At 34.4% G+C, this 18,500-nt stretch overlaps 1 protein-coding gene across 1 annotated transcript in view; it reads right to left on the bottom strand.

The window, feature by feature from the left end:
* Positions 1 to 6,274: 6,274 nt before the first annotated feature.
* Positions 6,275 to 18,500, bottom strand: part of LOC142624088 (protein transport protein SEC23 E-like) — a 12,791-nt gene continuing 565 nt past the window's right edge. The window contains exons 1-12 of the mRNA XM_075797589.1: positions 18,078 to 18,500; positions 17,829 to 18,002; positions 16,567 to 16,728; positions 15,056 to 15,198; positions 13,316 to 13,391; positions 13,003 to 13,175; positions 12,787 to 12,868; positions 10,940 to 11,017; positions 10,104 to 10,265; positions 9,714 to 9,977; positions 9,318 to 9,422; positions 6,275 to 6,770 (exon numbers count right to left, since the gene is read on the bottom strand). The exon at positions 18,078 to 18,500 is cut by the window's right edge and continues 565 nt beyond it. Of these exons, the coding sequence (XP_075653704.1) occupies positions 6,624 to 6,770; positions 9,318 to 9,422; positions 9,714 to 9,977; positions 10,104 to 10,265; positions 10,940 to 11,017; positions 12,787 to 12,868; positions 13,003 to 13,175; positions 13,316 to 13,391; positions 15,056 to 15,198; positions 16,567 to 16,728; positions 17,829 to 18,002; positions 18,078 to 18,500 (1,989 nt within the window). The 3' untranslated portion in view covers positions 6,275 to 6,623. The remainder of the gene's footprint in view (positions 6,771 to 9,317; positions 9,423 to 9,713; positions 9,978 to 10,103; positions 10,266 to 10,939; positions 11,018 to 12,786; positions 12,869 to 13,002; positions 13,176 to 13,315; positions 13,392 to 15,055; positions 15,199 to 16,566; positions 16,729 to 17,828; positions 18,003 to 18,077) is intronic.

The raw sequence follows: 18,500 nt of genomic DNA on the forward strand, positions 1-18,500 counted from the left end.
AGAGAAAGTGAGTCACTTTTTGCCAAGCTCTACCGATCGAGAAATTAGACTCGACTGATAAAGAATTGCAGAAATTAGATTTTGCAGAATGTTTACACAAGGCCCAAGCCTGCGAGAACATTTAAGGTTTCATTCTAACGTGTCCACATATAAAAGTGAAACCCTAACTACGTTTTGGAGACTTTTGGAAGACTTGTGTGTTACTCTTTGTGAGATCTAAGAGGTTTTATACCTTCTAACTACACAAGAATCTACTTGAGTAAGATCTACAATCAAACGTTAGTAGAACCTAGTTGCTACTACAAGATCATTACTAATGGTGATCTGAAACCTTTGAGTGAGATCTCAAAGTCGCAAGTAAGGGTGCTTGTATTGCTATATATCTAAGGAGAGAAGGAGTCCGTAGATTCGGAGTTTGCATGTGGTCGTGTTAGTAAGTTACTACATGAGGTAGCAATAAATTTAAGGTTAAATCTTTTGTAAATTTTTCAATTATCTTATAGTAGATTTACTTTACCTTGAGAATATAGCTAGGTCAAATCATCTCTAGGTTTTTTACCTTGAAACAATTCGTTTCATCGGTTTTCTTGGGTCATCATATCGTGGTGTTATTTACTTTTCTGCTTTTGTGCATGATATGATATATGTTTGTTTAACCTAAATCTGAATAATAAACCTAATATTCAATAAGGTTAATTAATTAGGTTAAACAATCTGGTTTAAGGGGCCTAAATAAATAAACAAACAAAAGCTTATATATTTTTTATTTTTTATCAAACAAAAGCGAAGTAGTTTATAATATATTCTTTATAGAAAGCTTCAAGTATCTGATCCCAACCAAATTGAAAGCATAAAAGTTAAAAAAGGAATAGGAAGGTAACCCGAGTCTCAAAATCCTTTGCTGCCATAATAGTCGAATAGTTCGCTCAAATAGTGACTTCTATATAAGCGGTGTCTCCCTCTGTTAATCTTTTAGTGTGTCATGTTTTGTGGAGGAAGAACCGAAGAACATTGTATACAATAAAACTAATTAGTCTAAACGCCATTAGAGAGTGTAAAACCGTTGAGCTAATTAATAGGGTTTTGAGATAGGAAGAGAAGAGTCCTAAACATGAGTCTCTCTTAACTCTAATTATTAGCCTAGGCCTCACCAGTTATATTATTGCTATGGTTCATCAAACTAAACGTGCATTATGTAGTTGCAAACTCTGGAGAGGTCAACAAAAAGTAAAAGGTTTCGGTTATATATATACTAGTCGTTTACCGTGCTATGCACAGGAACCAACCTATTTGTGAGGTAGACTAAAATAATTTCATAAAAAATTTAAAAAACTACACCATTGTATGATTTGCTTTTGTATGACTTAAATTTGTGTTACAACTTGTCAGACAGTTTCAAATGCTGAAAAAAAAAAACACGAAAAAATTCAGATATTAAAATTTCTAAAAGACCAAAAAATATTAAAGAATTACATCATTCACTATTTAGAAATTATTAAAACAAAACAAATATATATATGACTAAACAATAGAGAAATATAAGAGAAAAATGGGTTACATTCAAAAGAATAACCATAATTTTTTTGGTGGTTCATGTATGAAAATTACTTTTTAAAAAATTCATGAAATACCATAATTTTTTTTAACAAAATAGATGAGAAGAAAATAACATAAGAAAAGCTCATACCTCTATTCGACTTTAAAAAAAAATATTGAGGTTTGCTTTACTTTTATGAATTCAGTACGAATTATAACTTATCTATTTAAATTTTATATCACTCACGTTTTAATGATTTAGCTCTTAAATTTTCGTACGGTCTTCGCATACATGGTCGACTCTATCAAAACAAACAAGGCATAAATTCATAGGTAATGATTTCCTCCCCTACACCAATTATTATTCCTCAAATTCTCTTTGTGCATTTGTGTATGTTATCAATCATCTCTCTAAAAATAATTTATTTCTTTTGATTTTTCTTTGAATTTCAATTTTGATTTTTTTCCCTTTTGAGATTACTTCCCAACCTCTTCAATGTTGTTTGTTAATGGGATTTGATAATTGGTTTTGAGGATTAGAAATTGATTTGTTATATATAAAAAAAAATCTATATATATGCACAGGTTATAAGCTAGTTTATTTATTATATACATAGACCTCATGTGAGAAAAACATGAGGCTCTGCCATGTAGTGTATTCTAGAACATTTTTTTTTTTTCATTTAAACTTCCACATCATCAAAAATTCAAAATTAGTATTTATGTGAAAGTACTAATTAATGGTAGAGAAGTCCATTTTATTATGTTGACTTTATTCAATGACAAAAAGTTGTTTGTAATACATTTTATTGTTTGATGTATTTTTTCTGAGCTTTTATGTAATCTGGGGTAGAGTACATGAGCATCTCCTTCAAGTTTGGAAGATGCATCAACTAGAGATATCGTGACCAAGAGACGACCAGGAGGCGACCAAGGTGGCCGATTGATGAGAATCAACAAGCATTCAAGGATCTATTGCATGTTCCAGTTGGGCCTATTACAAGAGCAAGATCCAAGAAGATCAAAGAAACACTTAATGGGCTGATTCAAGAGATTTGGGTTGATTCTAACGCAGGACATTCCAAGCTTGGCCCAAAGGAAGATGAAAGTGTAATAAATTTAATTCAAGCTATTTAGGGCTAATCTGGCTTAATTGGGAGTGATTTATGGCGTGAATTAATGGTTGATTGACTTTTCAGCTCTATATCAGTTAAGGCAGATTTTTTCCTATTTTGGATCTGCTAATTTCAGACCAAATCAACTTTTATTTAGGGTTTTATTATTTAATACGTTTTTTAGGTATTTTCCTTGTTTTTAGGTGCATTTAATGCTTTTTAGGTCAAATTTGATTCCTGGTATGGTAAGGTATCAATTAGGAGTTATTTTATAATATATTTTCTTGTCTGTCAAGTTTTATGGAGCCCTTAAATAGGCTCTGAAATTTGTAAACGTTTTTCATAATATTATTGAATAAAAATCAGAAAAGGTGAGGCGTTACTCTTCTTTTGGTTCTTCAAGAACTGTGAACTTATTAGGGATTCTTCCTTGTGGCGTTCAAACTTTATACATTTGGTTCGTGATTCTTTGTAATCATTGGGTCAAGGTCAACTTATACCTTTGGTTCGCGTTTCGATTATAAACGTTGGGTCAGGGTTTTTATCAAAAGTCTAAATTTTAGTTTTCTTGGGCAAGTATTCCAATATTTTTGTTGGGTCTCAAAGCGTGTCGATTGAGGTTCGCATCACTGATAGATCCATGTGGCAGGTGTTTTGGATGAGAGTGAAGTCATGCACCTCATGACACCACGTGACCTTAGGGCGCAACCAGGTCGCGAGTTTTCTGACGAGTGTCATGAGCTAGATGAAGAAAAGACTTGAGGAAGTTGGTTGCTAGCAGGAGCTTGGAGGGCTCAATTACAGATGGAGATATAGACTTAGAAGGTTTATAGCCATCCATATATTGCAACTATTCATGTTAGTGGAGTTTTCTGACAAGTGGTCAACAAAGAGGTTTTTCCGCCCAGGTAATCAAGTTTTTCTTTTCGAAAACATGTCTTGTTTTCGTGTGGTTTGTTTGATTTTTCATATTTTTATATTGTTCTTTACATGCTTTAGATTGCTATTAATCTTGCTTGCAATATGAAACATGGCTAAACATGTATTTTTGGACTAAGTTGTTAGTTTAGTATTAAAAGTGATTAAGCCGTACAACTTTGTCTTAAGGGTTTTAAATACTTATTAGGGTTTTAAAGTGAATAGATTTTTTAGAAAACTATTCTAACCGCATTATTAATCTAAGTTATCATGTGTTCTTGAATTGTCTCAGTTCAGCTAAATTATAGGTTTTTCATTGTCTAAGAATAATCAATTATGAAATATTTTTTTTCTCAAATCACAAAGAATTTCATATCGATATAGAGAAACACCCTTATGCCTTAATATTTAAAATATTAATTTAAACCAGTCGTTATTTAATTGTTAACAATCACCAAGCAAACATTATTTTCATCTTCACAAAAAATGTTGTTTAATTACATTGTCTTTGAATTCACTCCGCTCTTTGTGGTTCGACATCAGTACTCCAGAAATTATATAGCAACGATTTCCTACACTAGTGAGTGAGCAAGCAGCAGCATGCCCATAGAGTTGCCATGGCCTAGGCAACATGCCCATGTGGGGCTGTCATGGTCTTGGTAGCATGCACGCGAATGACTATGGGTTGCTTGGATAAAGGGAGAGGAGAGGAGAGGAGAGTAAAGTGAATAGGAGAGGTATTGTTTAATGAACCTTGCTTGGATGTTTTTTAAGAGGGATGAGGAACGGTTTAAAGGGATTTGGAGGGGTATCTATTCTTACCCCACCTTACTTCTCATTTTAATTCCCCCAAATTTAAAAGATTTTGAGAGAGAGAGAGAGAGAGAGAGAGAGAGAGTTAATGACAAGGGTATAGTTTAATGAACCTTCCAAAATATCATAGCAAAAACACGTCTTTCTAGAATTTCACACAATATACAAAACCCAAAAATATTCTATGAATTTCATCATAAGAGCACTAGCATTAGCTGTGTATACTAAATGCCACTTTAACACACCAAAACCTTCTCATCTATTTTACCACATCATTTTACAATACACCTTACTTCAAACGTTCTATTTTAACATTACAACACATTAAAATAATATAAACAACAGAAAAAAAAAATCATTTAATTTCTCTTAACCCAGAATCTCTCTCTCTCTCTCTCTCTTGAACTAGAATCCAATCACCAAAGCCTCCTCCGTGACCACAACCCAAAACCACTGTGACCACCAGCAAAACACCACAACAACCATAAAAAACAACCCAAATACAAAACACCACCACAATCAACCCAACCCCAAGTTGCAAACATAAATCCACAAACTGCAATGCAACCCACCACCCATGGCCAGCCAATCCTAGCCCAAAATCACCACCACCCACCACCGAGTTAGAGAAAAAGTGAAAGAGGAGAGAGATCAGAACCCACCACTAGATCCAAACTCACTGAATCCACAAACCCACCACCGTCGAAGACCCACTACAACCTATCCCCATCCATCCCACGATAACCAAAAAAAAAAAAAAACCATGCAACAATTGCTGCAGAAGATAATGGCAAGATCAGCAGCCCGAAGAGAGGTTAGCAGCCCTGTGGCGAAATGAAAAGATCTATAGCTCAATGGCTGAATAGAGACATTGGCAGCCCCAGCATATTTGTGAGAGAGAGAGAGAGAGAGAGAGAGAGAGTAAAACAAATTTTAAAATATTATTCCATTTTTGTTCTGTTCCAAATTTGAAATAGTATCATTCATCCATGCTAAAATGTTAAACATTTAGAACATTTGATGTGGGAGGTTTTTTTTGGTGTTTTGTGTGCCTAATGTTAAAAATGTAGCATTTGACATACCCAATGCTAATACTCTAAGCATGCTAAATTCCTAATGATAATTTTTTGGTTTAGAGGGGGAAAAAAAGGGGAGAGAGGGGGACGAATTGAAGGAGAGCAGATAAGCAAGTGTTTATCGAATTTCACAACTTATACAAAACCCAACATTCTAGAAATTTTTAACATAATCGTGCTAAATTACTAATGATATTTTTGGGTTCAGTGAGTAGAAATAAGTGAGGATATAATGGAAGGTGATGGTTAGAAGAGAAGGCCCCAGATCAAGGATTATCCCATTCGAAGTGTCATAACAAGTAATATCCGCTCGAATCAAGGACAAGTTCAAGTAGGAGACCTTTCCTGTGTGGTCGTTTTAGACCATTCTTTGATTTAGATAAAGATTTCTTAATCCTTGTAGCATTCAATAGTTGAGCTTTTATCCCCCCTCTCATTGAATCTTTCAATTTTCTTCCATTCTTAGCTGGATTCCTTTCCGTCCCCTTTTCCTTGTCAAGTATCCACATCAGAGATTAATGACTCATTCTGTCATTTTGCCCAGTCAGACAAAGGAATGCGAGCAAATACAACTAAATAAATAAATACAGAAGAAGAAGAAGAAGAAAAGGTGTTCTCCGTGTAGTGGGTGTTGACTGTTAAGCAAAGAGAGAGATGAAGATGAACAAATGACTAGCGCTCCTGAAATTTCAAACCCAGAAGCATCAACCCTATTGAGTATATAACTTAGAAACTTCAGATACACAAAGCATACTTTTGATACCGGTGAATACAAAATTAAAAAAAAAAAAATAGAAAAAAAAAAAAAAAAGGAAAGGAGAGGAGAGGAAAAGAATATCATTTGATATAAGTATCTTCCTGACTGGCTACACTACTGAACAACCTCTTAAGTTACACTCTGATTATACCTTTCTTTCCGTATAACTCAAAACTCAACTGACATCTGTCCCTTATTCTTTCAAGGAAGCAACACCTCCCCAGAACCCCAAAGAATACCATTGGCTTTCTTATTTTTCAAATAATGTGGGGTCTGATCTCTCAACTTTAAAATCTATGGAAAGAAAGGTTAAAAAAAACCAAATGGAACAGGAGGATACAGGACAGGGAGTTCCCCTTGCAACAAAAACCCATAGAGTACTGTATAAATCTCAACCCTTTTCTGCTCTCAAGATTGCACAGCCAGCCTCTGAAGATGCTCGAAGAAGACTTGAAGACTCACATCATCTGTGAAGATCACATCTGACCCAGCTGCCATCTCATGAGCATTATTGTATGTAGCTGATGGGTTCAACTTCGCCAATAAAAATCTAGCCTGCTCAGCATGGGATGATGTAATTAAACTATATTAATTTCCGTATGGTGAAAGTTAAAGAAATCATATCCACCACACTTTGAAATGCAAATGCATCATGTCAGAATATAGAATAGACTATTTGAACAGTATATCTTAATTAAATCTTTTAAATTAAAAAAAATTAAAAAAAAAAAAAAAACAGATAGAAAAAAGAGATAGTTAGGTCACCAGACTAACTCTGGGACCAACATCAATCATCAATTAGCCAACAGTTGATGGTATTGCACATGGTGGGGATTTGAGGAACTCTCAGTCATATCTATACACGAGACAGAGATATTACTTTCTGTGAGGATCTGAACATCGAACCTAATCCTATCCCACCCAATCTTCTTATCACTTGAACCAAGATCAGAATTTCACGAAATGCTGAAATTACTGGCTCATTGCTGGCTTAAATTTACAGATGTTAAAACAAATAATACATTAAATAACCAAAGTGAACACATAGAGTGCCATGGCGCCCAGTTCTCAAAATAAAGATTGGTTAATCTAAAAGGTCCATCTCCAAATATTTTCATCGTTACAACTGAATCATATTCCCATAACATTGCCTAGTCATCTTTCTTTTGACTGTGATTTGAAATAAAACTTAAAGGTAACTACTTCCATGATGGTGATCCCATGGATATTTCATGAAAAAGTTCAAGTCAAGAAAGATTTATGTAGTAAACAGAACAGGCTCCAAGTAAGGTGGCTTTTCTTTCCTTTTAAGTTTTAAGTTCAAACGAAGGAATTTATTTGAAGGAAAAGGGAAACTATGAATTACAATACGTATGAATGGGGAAAGGTCAAGGAAAGCATGTTTTTGAACACTTCAGAAGTCTGAAGGGGACTTCTTGTACTGCCTAAACCCATATCAGAAAAAACTCTAGTTTTGACAAGCAGCCACCAATTCAATCAATTAAAAAAGGTGTTCTTTGCTACATTTTGAATAGTGACTTTAACTAAATCTATTTAGGAATAATCTTCTATTTAACAGTGTGATCAGTAGGTTAATGATCAGATAACTTTTATAGGACAATGCAAACAACAAACATTTTTCATTAAATTCAATGAAATTTATTTACAGAGCACAACCTATAAGCCCAGTCTTGAAATTCAGAGTACAGATGATTTGATTCCTCAATTACAATATCAATTTCTGGAAGCATAATAATGGAAAAGACAAATAAATTATTGAATACAGAAAAGGAGCCAAGGAGAGAAGCTAATTTACTTTGGCCAGGACAAAAGGAAGATGCGCAGATTTGGCGTGAACTTTACAAAAAATCTAAAGCATAAATACTTTATAAAAAAAATCCCTGAAATATCAATTACTTTAGAAAAACAAAAGTTACAGAGTTACTTGTACTTCCGTCCCATATTGTTGGTCCTATTTAAAAAATCCAACTTTTTAAGAGAACATCATTTAATGCTTTGTTTTTTAGTTAAATTTTAGTTTAAAAGGTACAAGTTTCCAAAACTACCATTCATTAATTTAAACTCTAGTGAAAGAATGGTATTGATCTTTTTATTGAAGTAAAAAGTAAATTAGGATTTTTTTTTTTTTATTAGTAAGTTAGGAAATTTATTTATATTCTTTTCAAAGATGTCTACATCATGGGACATCTCAAAATGGAATAGAGGACCAGAATTTGGGATGGAGGTAGTACAGGTTTTACCACAAAAGGTTTACAAACTGATGTAATGACGAATGTTATTGGTAGACTTCAACAACCTAATAAATAAATTTTGAATACCTTTTTTGCAATTGGTGACACATTAGTTTGTAAGCCTAATGTAGTAAAATTTGTAGTATCTCTAACATCACTCATTCTAAAATAAGTGAAGAAAGAAAATAAGAGAATCCTTGGAAGGCAACATCAATTTGCCAGAAGGATATAAATAGAGTAACCTAGCAGAACATATAGCCAACTCTTAGAACTGAAGATACTAGCATAATCTGCAACAATGTTATTCCATTTCAACACCCCTAAATATCCCAAAGTGTAATGTCATAGAAAAAAGTTTAAGCCATTTCAAAAATTATTAAAATTGTAGAATATACAAGCAGTTGGTCAACTTAACAACAATAGAGCCCATGCTTCATAAAAATGAATTCTTAAAGCTACTAATAGAAGTAAAAAATTGCAATGAAATTAATGGCCATCTCCAACTCTCGTTACTCTCCCCACCGTGGGTCTTGGATTCATGCCATGGGAGGGAAGAGATTTGGGGAGGCAAGGGTTTGCTACCATTTTGCAGCCTAAAATGGCTGTTTGATCAACGAAGTAAAAAAATTCCAGTATTTCATTTCCCAATGAAGACTATATTACTGTTATGAATGAATATTATACATAAGCAACAGCATAGCTAGCTTCTGGTAAAGATTCATTGGCTGGAGGTGAATTAGTAATTATGCATCAACAACAATTAGAAGAAACCGCGCTTTGGAAGAAGATTTAATAGCGATAAAGGAAATACAGTTTTCAAAAAGATGAAATTTACAATAAATGTACTAACCTGGGAACCATGCTGATCACAAACCACCAATCTAGGTACAGGGAAACGTTCCCGAATGATCATTTGGGCATCATCACTAGGAGCTTGCAATAGCTGTGCAAATGCCTGAAGGGAAACCATGTATTTGAGTTATCAGTTAGATGTGAAAGTTAATTAGACATATGCACAACACAAACAACCAATCACAAAATGAAGGTTAAAACTTGTAACAACTTCAGTTGTGGAGTAATCAATACTATCTCCTCCATCCCCCCCCCCCCCAAAACCCACCCCAAGAAGAAGACGACATTTATAAAGACTTAGTTACAATAATCTCTGCTAAAAGTACGTGCGACGATAAATTTTAGACCAACTTCTAAATTTTGAACAATTGCCACGACAATTAAGTGTAGATACCATGTGTTCTGGTTGATTATGGTATCCTGCATTACGCCACTGAGCTATTTGCATTCCATGGAAAATGACAACGCTAAAATAAGAATCCAGCAATAGAATACGGTCAGCAGCGATGGAAGCCACATCCAACAATGCTGGTGCAGGCAGCGAATTGAATGAATATGATATTAATGACGGTTGAATCATAACAGCAGCATTGGCAATATTTTCCCGGTTTAACAGCATGCGGAAATAGGCAGTCTCATCTGGACTGTTGTTAAAAACCTGCCAGAATCCTCACCACAAACACCCATAAAAGGAACAAGGACGTTAGACAAATGTACATTCCAGGTAATATATAAGAGAAAATAGGAAAAGAGAAGAAAAAGAAAATCACTAAGTTATGAGTACCTGTACAAATTGTGATCGTCGCAGATTAAACATAAACTGAGGGAACAGTGAAAATGATGGGTTTAATTGAAAAGATGCTGGATCATCCTTCCGGTAGTCACCAAATTTAGAACAGAGACGAATAAGAGACCGATCCAACCACCGTGTAGCATCAAACCCTTCCTGATTATTAAAAAATAAAATAAAATAATAAATTATAAGCTGGGCTACTTTGTTTTAAAATTGCAGAGCCTCATTACAGAACATATGACAAATCTATAGTTGAACTAACAAAGAAGCAAATCATTCAAAATCCTCATGTTTTTCACAAGCAAGATGCTAAAAATAGTAGTACACCGTTCTTTAAATATAATAATAATATATACATCCAATATATAATAATAAGAAACTCGTCCTATTAAAAGGATTTTGATCATTAAAATCAGAAGTCCAGATGCAGCAGAGATCTAAAATAAAATTTCAGGTTTCAAATATCTCTGTAATTGGTCCTACACATAAAAACTATATTTGTTAAATCTTTCATTTTTCTTTAAAGTCCCACTATCATCAATTCCAACAAGAATAGAGCTTGATGCAAGTTAAACACATGCGCATTTGAGTGATCATGGATACAACAGATATATCCTTGCAATTGATCCTACACATAAAAACTCTATATTTTTTCAATCTTTCATTTTTCTTTGAAGTCCCACTATCATCTATTCCAACAAGAATAGAGCTTGATGCAAATTAAACACGTGTGAATTTGAGTGATCATGGATACAACAGATGGTGAAATACATATGATCGCTAAATACATGAAAAATCAACAGCTATTGACAAAACAAGAAACCTACCTCTATTTCCATTTTCAGGGAAGTCAATCTTGCCATTACCACAGCAGCCGTCTCTTGGTCAAATCCTTGTACCAATTCCTGTAAAGGCAGCATGTTCCCTGTCAGCATCAAGATTCACTTGGTGGATTTCTTACACACTCTTAAATTATAAACTGTACTTATGGAGCAACATCAAACAAGATTTAACAGGAAGTTAGTAGCAACTATCAAGAACCTTTTTTTATTGGTAAGTTACATTCTACGCAGTGCATTTTAAATCCATCACCTTACCCTCCACCTTGCTCTTAGAAGGAGGGCTCTTACAAGGAGAGGTGCCATTTGAGCTAGACCTCATAGACAACATCTAACAAGACGTTGGAACAAGATCAATTGTTTCAACTGGGAAGTAGATCTAAATATCAGGCAACAAGAAATTCAGGCTCCTAAATTAGGCCAACCATTGAATAGAGGCCTAAATCAGCTCAGTAGGCATATTATAATGTGATCATTTGTGAGAAGGCAATCATTAAGGAATAAAACTTGCATTAATGTGGCATGGACACATAATAGGACACATTCACTAAACTAAGTAATAAACTATCACTAGTCCCAAAAGCTTAAGATAATAGAAGATGGTGAATTTAATCACTTAACCATTATTCTCACACTAAGAACATACAAACACGAAGAATTCTTAGTAACATGAAACAACATGGCGAGGGCACATTAGAAGATGAAAGGATGAAAAATATATTATCCTGACAGACATCTTATTCTTATTAGAAAAGATAATTAGCATACTTTCAAAAATTTATAGAAAATTTCAAGAAGCCTCCAATGAACTTCAGTTATAAAAACAAATAAATAAAGCATAGTTTATATTCCCATTACCAACCCAAATTTCAACCACAAGACAGCCATGAGTGAACTCAAAAAAGTTTGACTGTGGTGCCTCCTATGAACAAACATGTCAAACATATCTAATGAGACACATTTGCCTCTTTGGAGGCAATTATTCCGCTTGGGCTTCCGCATTGTTATTGTCAAGTTTGGAATAATTATGCTGGGACTTCATTATTATTACCACTGATATACTTGCTTCAGAAAAAGTTTCTTACATGATGTTATTTTACAATGTAACAAAAAGATTCTTAAAGAGGACCTTGGCTTGCCCATATTATTAATGACAAAATTTCCCAAAAAGTATACAGTGTTTCAGTAGTTTTGCTAAGCAGATACTTCATTAGAAAGAGAAACACCAAAGTACACAAAAAATGCATCAAAGAGGAAGACAGAAACATAACAATCCAAAAAACAAAGAGGAAGACAGAAAAATGCATCAAGCTGACAACCAGTCCTACAATAATCTCAAAAAAGAAGCCCCAAGGGATGTCAGAGAATGTTCTACACCAGAAAATTTCCAACTCCATTCTCTCCAATTAGATCAAATAAGAAAATGTGGAACAGAATTCCAAATATCACCACTCCTATGACAATCAAATTGCCCCTTCTAAGCAAGCAATTTAACAACCCTCTGCTTAAGAAGAGATCACATCTCTGCAGCCATCAAACAATGAAATAGAAGATTACCAACTGCTTGACCAAAATTTTTACAAATGCAACACCAGTGACCAAGTGGGTCTCACATAAATTTCCAGGTTTCACACCTTAGAAAATAGTCTTAACATATATATATATATATGAAGAAAAAAAGAGCAGAGCTAACGAAATGACTATATCAAAGAAATCTAAGCTTCATCAGTATCAGTCACACACAGATTTTGGTTATGTTTTGAACAGTAATAGACAAATGACATACGTGGCATAAAAAATCAAATAAAAAAGACATGAAACCGAAATTTGCAAACCTCTGAGCTAACAGCACTATCTATCCATGTTCTACTAATGGTTGTAACTCGAAGCATTAATTGACCCTCAGGGTTTTGATAACTGCAATTATATATAAGACAGTCAAAAGTTAATTGCACTTCAAAAAAAGAAAAAGAAAAGAAAAGAGAGGCACACATATGAACACCCACACACAACAATACACACATGGTCGCAAATACAAGATTCCAACATACCTTGTAAGGAACTGTAAGTACAACTGTGGATTTACAGTTCCTGGAGTATTTGATCGATCACTTGATGAGAGATCAAAAAACACTGTCAAGCAAGTACTCTTATCAAGACCGCATAATTTCCATGCTGTTGTACCTCCTTCCCCAATGGTAGTGTCAGCAACAGCAGGTCCTTTCTGCAAGGTTTGCAACAATCAGCATAAAAATCCACCATTACAGGTTTGATTCAATCTTCTTTCCGTTCACCTTAAACAAACTCAAAATACAATGCTATCAAGATAAAGAAAATAGGTTTTGAAATATCAACTAGTCTGACCTTTTCCAAAGATGTGCAAGGTCCAATTATACCCTGTATTTTGATGTCCTTTGAACAGTTGATCTCGAGTGTGCCACTAAAACAAATAAGTTGAGTGAGCTTAAAATTTTAATTACAACCTAAATAAGAGCCATAATGGGGCAAATCACAGCACATGGGCATGAGTAGCAGAAGAAATATATAAAAGATTGTCAGTGTACATGTGTGTGAAGCAATTGTACAACGCACAGGTGCTAGAACTAGAGCTCCGAGACTATTCTCTTATCATCTCCCCTTCTTTCTAGAGGAACTGAGCTTCAAGAACTTTTTTTTTTTGAGAAGTAACTTCACAAACATTTATTACTTCTCTCTTCCCCGAATTGAATCCTTTGTTGTAAAGGGTTGCACTAAGGATAGACATTTGCATTTACAGAAAATTATCATTTTTTTTATTTGGTAAGTTACGCAAAAAAATAGGCCTTGGACCCACAAACACTCCCTGCACCTAGAACTTATGACGAGAGGGGGTGTCTAAAGGGTTGCACTAAGGATAGACATTTGCATTTACAAAAAATTATCATTTTTTTATTTGATAAGTTACGCAAAAAATAGGTTTTGAACCCACAAACACTCCCTCCACCTAGAATGGGGTGTCAATTGAGCTACAACAAATTATCATTTATCTCAATAGATCTTACATTGTCCTGCTCTTAGGGAAAGTACACATATATATATAGGTTGGGATCAAGTTACACCTGATGTAACTTTAAGCAATGTTACACCACTATATTTTTTTATTGGATGCAAATATAAAAATAATCTACCATTTGGATTACATTTTCTTCTTATAACCTTATACTAGCAAAATAATCAGAGATCAATAACTATGCAACATCAAGCCTTAATCCCAAATTTTTAGTGTTGGTTATGGATCTCAACAGATTAGTTAGGTCAGCCACATCTAAAAAATGTGCAAATTTCAGGTTATTGTTTTTTTTAAATTATTCATAAAAGATGAGTCTATGAATTTGATAGTAAATAACATCCGATTAACACAAAATTTGACGTATGTATTAAAAATGTAATATAATAGTGGAATTTTCCAAACATTAATCCAATAAAAATTATTATAAGTGGTTTGATATTGCTTAAAATTATACCAGGTGTAACTTGATACGTATGTATCTTTTTTATATATATAATTTATTTATATATGTATTCTTAAATAAGAAGAAGAGCAATTTCACTTCTTTGCTAAGATCAGTTGTTTCAATAGCCAACAATTTCTCCTTGAGGTGGCACGCTATTAGAAGCTTTCCCTTGCTTTAATGTTAACTCAACATTAGAAGCTTTTGCATCAATCTTTTCTTACTCTGCCTTCTCCATTGCATAGAATCTCTTTCTATATCCTTTTTCATTTCCTTTCTTTCCCTGCTTTTGACAGATGCTGCATTCTTCTAATTGAATTTTTCATCCCTCCCTATTTTTAATCATGTTTCTTATTAGAAAACTATTTCTAAAGCCACCAGTACTCCATCACATGTAAACAGCTAGATCTATATGGTCCAAAGTCAGAATCAAACAACCATAATCCCAATGCTGCTGCATTAACAGTATGGAACAATTTTGTAACTAAGCACAATTGGTACTAAAGAAACAGACAAGATGCAAGAGCCACAAAGTAAAGACCAAGAAGAAATAGGGGCAAAAGCTATTGAAGAAGACAAGTAAACCTCAAAAGTTTCATAATGATGAACTCACTTAAAACAAAGGCCAAGAGACTGCTCTCCCTCTTCAAATACACGCTTGAAAGAGTCTTTAAATACAGAATGACCAAAACTTTCAGCCAGAACAACAAGGCCACCAGTTTTTTCGACTGCCACTTTCATTTCCGCAACCCCAACCTACATTTTTAAAATGCCCAAGAGTCAAAGCATAATCCAGTTCAATCTACAGTGCATAAAAATCCTGATCAAGAACATACTATGAAACCTAATAATTAATTGGTTATAAGCATTTAAAAGTTTGTCATGGAGGCCAACAATATTGCTTTTAAAGATAATCTGAAAAAAATATGCAAAGAATACCCTTAAATAACCAGTAGAAGAATCAAAGGCTGAAGAAGCCCCTAAAATTCTCATATTAAACATAAGGTATTACTTTAAACAGTATCCCACTGCAATCAATTGTCAAGAAAATCCACAGAAAAAGCAGCAGTACCGAGAACAACAAATCTCTTGCATATTAATTAAATGAACTAAGACAGATTTCAAAAGGTATAGGGGATATTATTTCTTATATAAATTAAATATGTTTATGTTTCAAGGTGAATATTGTTGCTATAGTCATTTAATTAAATAAATCAAGTGGGACCCTTTACTGGTCTTGCTGCCTTGATTCAGATATCCTTGTCCATACATTTCCGGTGATCTCCCTTCCACCAAACATCAGGAATATAACAAGTACACTAAAATTCAAAATAAAAAAATTTTGATAAGTAAAAAAATATAAAAATAAATAAAAACATGTAAAAGACATGTAAACAAACTTTGAGCCTGAAAACCAATGATAAAAACTCTTCTGCTATATAAAATAAAATAAAAATAAAAAGACGTGTAAACACACTTTAAACCTGGAAACCAGTGATAAAAAAACTCTTTTGATATATTAAAAAAAATATCTATGCCAACTGGCTAAGTTTTAAATTAAAACGTAAAAGTCATTTCAAATGAATATTTTAAATCTTTAAATTACACAGGCATTCATGATTTCTTTACAGCTGTAGCGGCTCATTACAGTATTTGAACAGAGAGCTCAAAAACCCTACCTTTGCTTCTCAAATGAGGTCCTTCATTAGGGGAATAAAAACCCTCATATATGGTACCAATTATTCCACATGTAAGCTATTCACGTAAAGTTACCATGAGGGCCAATTAGCTCTATCTCAATTGGCACTTCGTCCTTCCATAACAATGGGATGGAGGGTGAGCTACTGGTTCAAAACCCACTAGATGCATGTGTAACTTACCAATCAAAAATAAATAAATAAAAAAAGTTACCATGAGGAAAGTGGCAGGACACAATTTATAATATGTTTTAAAAAAGGAATGTATCTTACATGACCTAACTGACTGAAGAAAAAATCACGGTGAAAAAATAAAAACACAGAAGCGATGAGCCAGTTTGTGAAATTACATGAAAATTGAAAAAAAATAAATAAAGAAAAGAATCTTAGAAGTCATAACAGAATTAAACTGCAAACTAACACATACCTGATCAAGTGCAGATGCAAAGAGGTCCAAAACGTGACCCTGGCTGACCAGTTGATTTGCAAGATTTTCATAGAACTTGACTGCTTTCTTAAAATATGGTGCCGCATCCTTATCAAGATCTTTATGTGATCGCACCGGCTCTGATAGATCTTTCGACACAATCTACAAAACTTTATCAAAATCAATATCTTTACCATCATGATCTTACAAGAATATCACACCCTTGAGCATAAATCAGTTTACACAAGACCCCACCATTTTTCCCTAATATTAATTCATGCTGCATATGCCAGCATATGTGACTATTCAGTATTCACAGAGATGGTGCAATTGGAAAATAAATTGAGGGCAAACGTATGGACACAGGATTGCACATGCAAATAATGTACATAGAGTAAAACAAAAACAAAAAAAAACTGCTTGTTCAAAATGTAAAAATATATGCTTCAAAAAAAGAAACTTGGAATATGGGTGGTGACGTATGGAGACAAAAACAAAAGCAACATACACATCATGAACTCTAGAACTTGACATAAAAAGATAATATTTTGCAATAAGAAAATTCAAGTTCAAGGGGAATTTTGTTTTTTCCACAAGATTAGAGCATAAAAAATTCTCATATTTGACTTAAGAAGCATTGAATAGGAAAATGCTAGGTGCGTTAGCCTTGGCACAAGTGCTAAATGGGCAGGCCCAGGTTGGCATTATATAGGTTTGAAACCATTAAAACAGTGGTGTCTGAAAAGCTTGATAATAGAGGCATATAAACAAAAATATAAAAGGCCATGATTAAATTGGCACTAACTCAACTAAAAATAAAAATGTAAGTAAGAATTCAATTAATAATAACACAAGACTCAATGTGTGACACTTAATCCACAAAAGAAAAAAGAACAAGACCTAAGAGTAGAGTATGTCTCGCACCATAAGAGTGGCATCAAGTAGTTAATTACAACTTACAAATAAAATAAAATTATAATTGAAATAAAATCCTACTAATATGAGCTAAATTCAGCCACATTGCAAAATAACAGCGAAGTTCCCTACCATTAGCTACCAAGATCTAATTCCACAGTATCATACACTCTTAGTACAACCCAAAAGTATATCAATAACAAGGGTAACTTAATAGCATAAGAACATTGACAACTCAACACCAATAAAACGGTGAATTACAACTGGGAAAATCAATTCACGTAAGACTGTATAAGACAACATCATGCGCAAATTAGTAGCAACAACATTGATATAATAGATTTTACCGTGCCAGGTCCTTCCGTGCAAGGACCACCGACTAGAGCTATAATTCGAGCACCAGTGCCAGTGGAACAAGCTCCAAGCAACCCTGCGGCAACACTTAAAGCCACTCCCGTGCACCGTGAAGCCCGAGTCCCTGGTGGAACAGGCCATTGATCCGTTTGTAGCTCATCCAGCAGCTGAAATCAAAATCAACACATCAAAATAAAATCCCAATTATCAATCTCAAACAAACAAAGGATCCTGAAACTCACAGCATTGAGAGTGTACTCGCAATCCGAAGCGGGCAATAAAAACCGCGTAACACCAGAACCGGGAAATCCATTGGGAATTCCTCCCTTGTGGTACCCTGCTGCTCCTGCTCCTGCTCCAATACCACCAACGGATCGCCTTGCGGAAAGGCCGCCGCTGCTGCCGAGTCCCAATTGTTCCAAAATCTGATCCTTTGTAATATCCTTGCTCCCACGGAAGACATAAACCTTAGACATATCGGAGAACCCCAATTCATGAACCTGAACCTGAGTCCCAAATGAAACGAACCCAACAAGGGCGTTCTCCGGCAACAAGCCGATCGCACGCCTCAAAGCCGATTTGACATAGCCCATCTCCTCCTCGATCATGCAAGTATCGAGAACGAAAACGAAAACCGGTGGCGGAGGAGCCATAGAAGGATCGTT

This window comes from Castanea sativa, chromosome 2 (assembly GCF_040712315.1).
Source record: "Castanea sativa cultivar Marrone di Chiusa Pesio chromosome 2, ASM4071231v1".
NCBI lineage: Eukaryota > Viridiplantae > Streptophyta > Magnoliopsida > Fagales > Fagaceae > Castanea > Castanea sativa.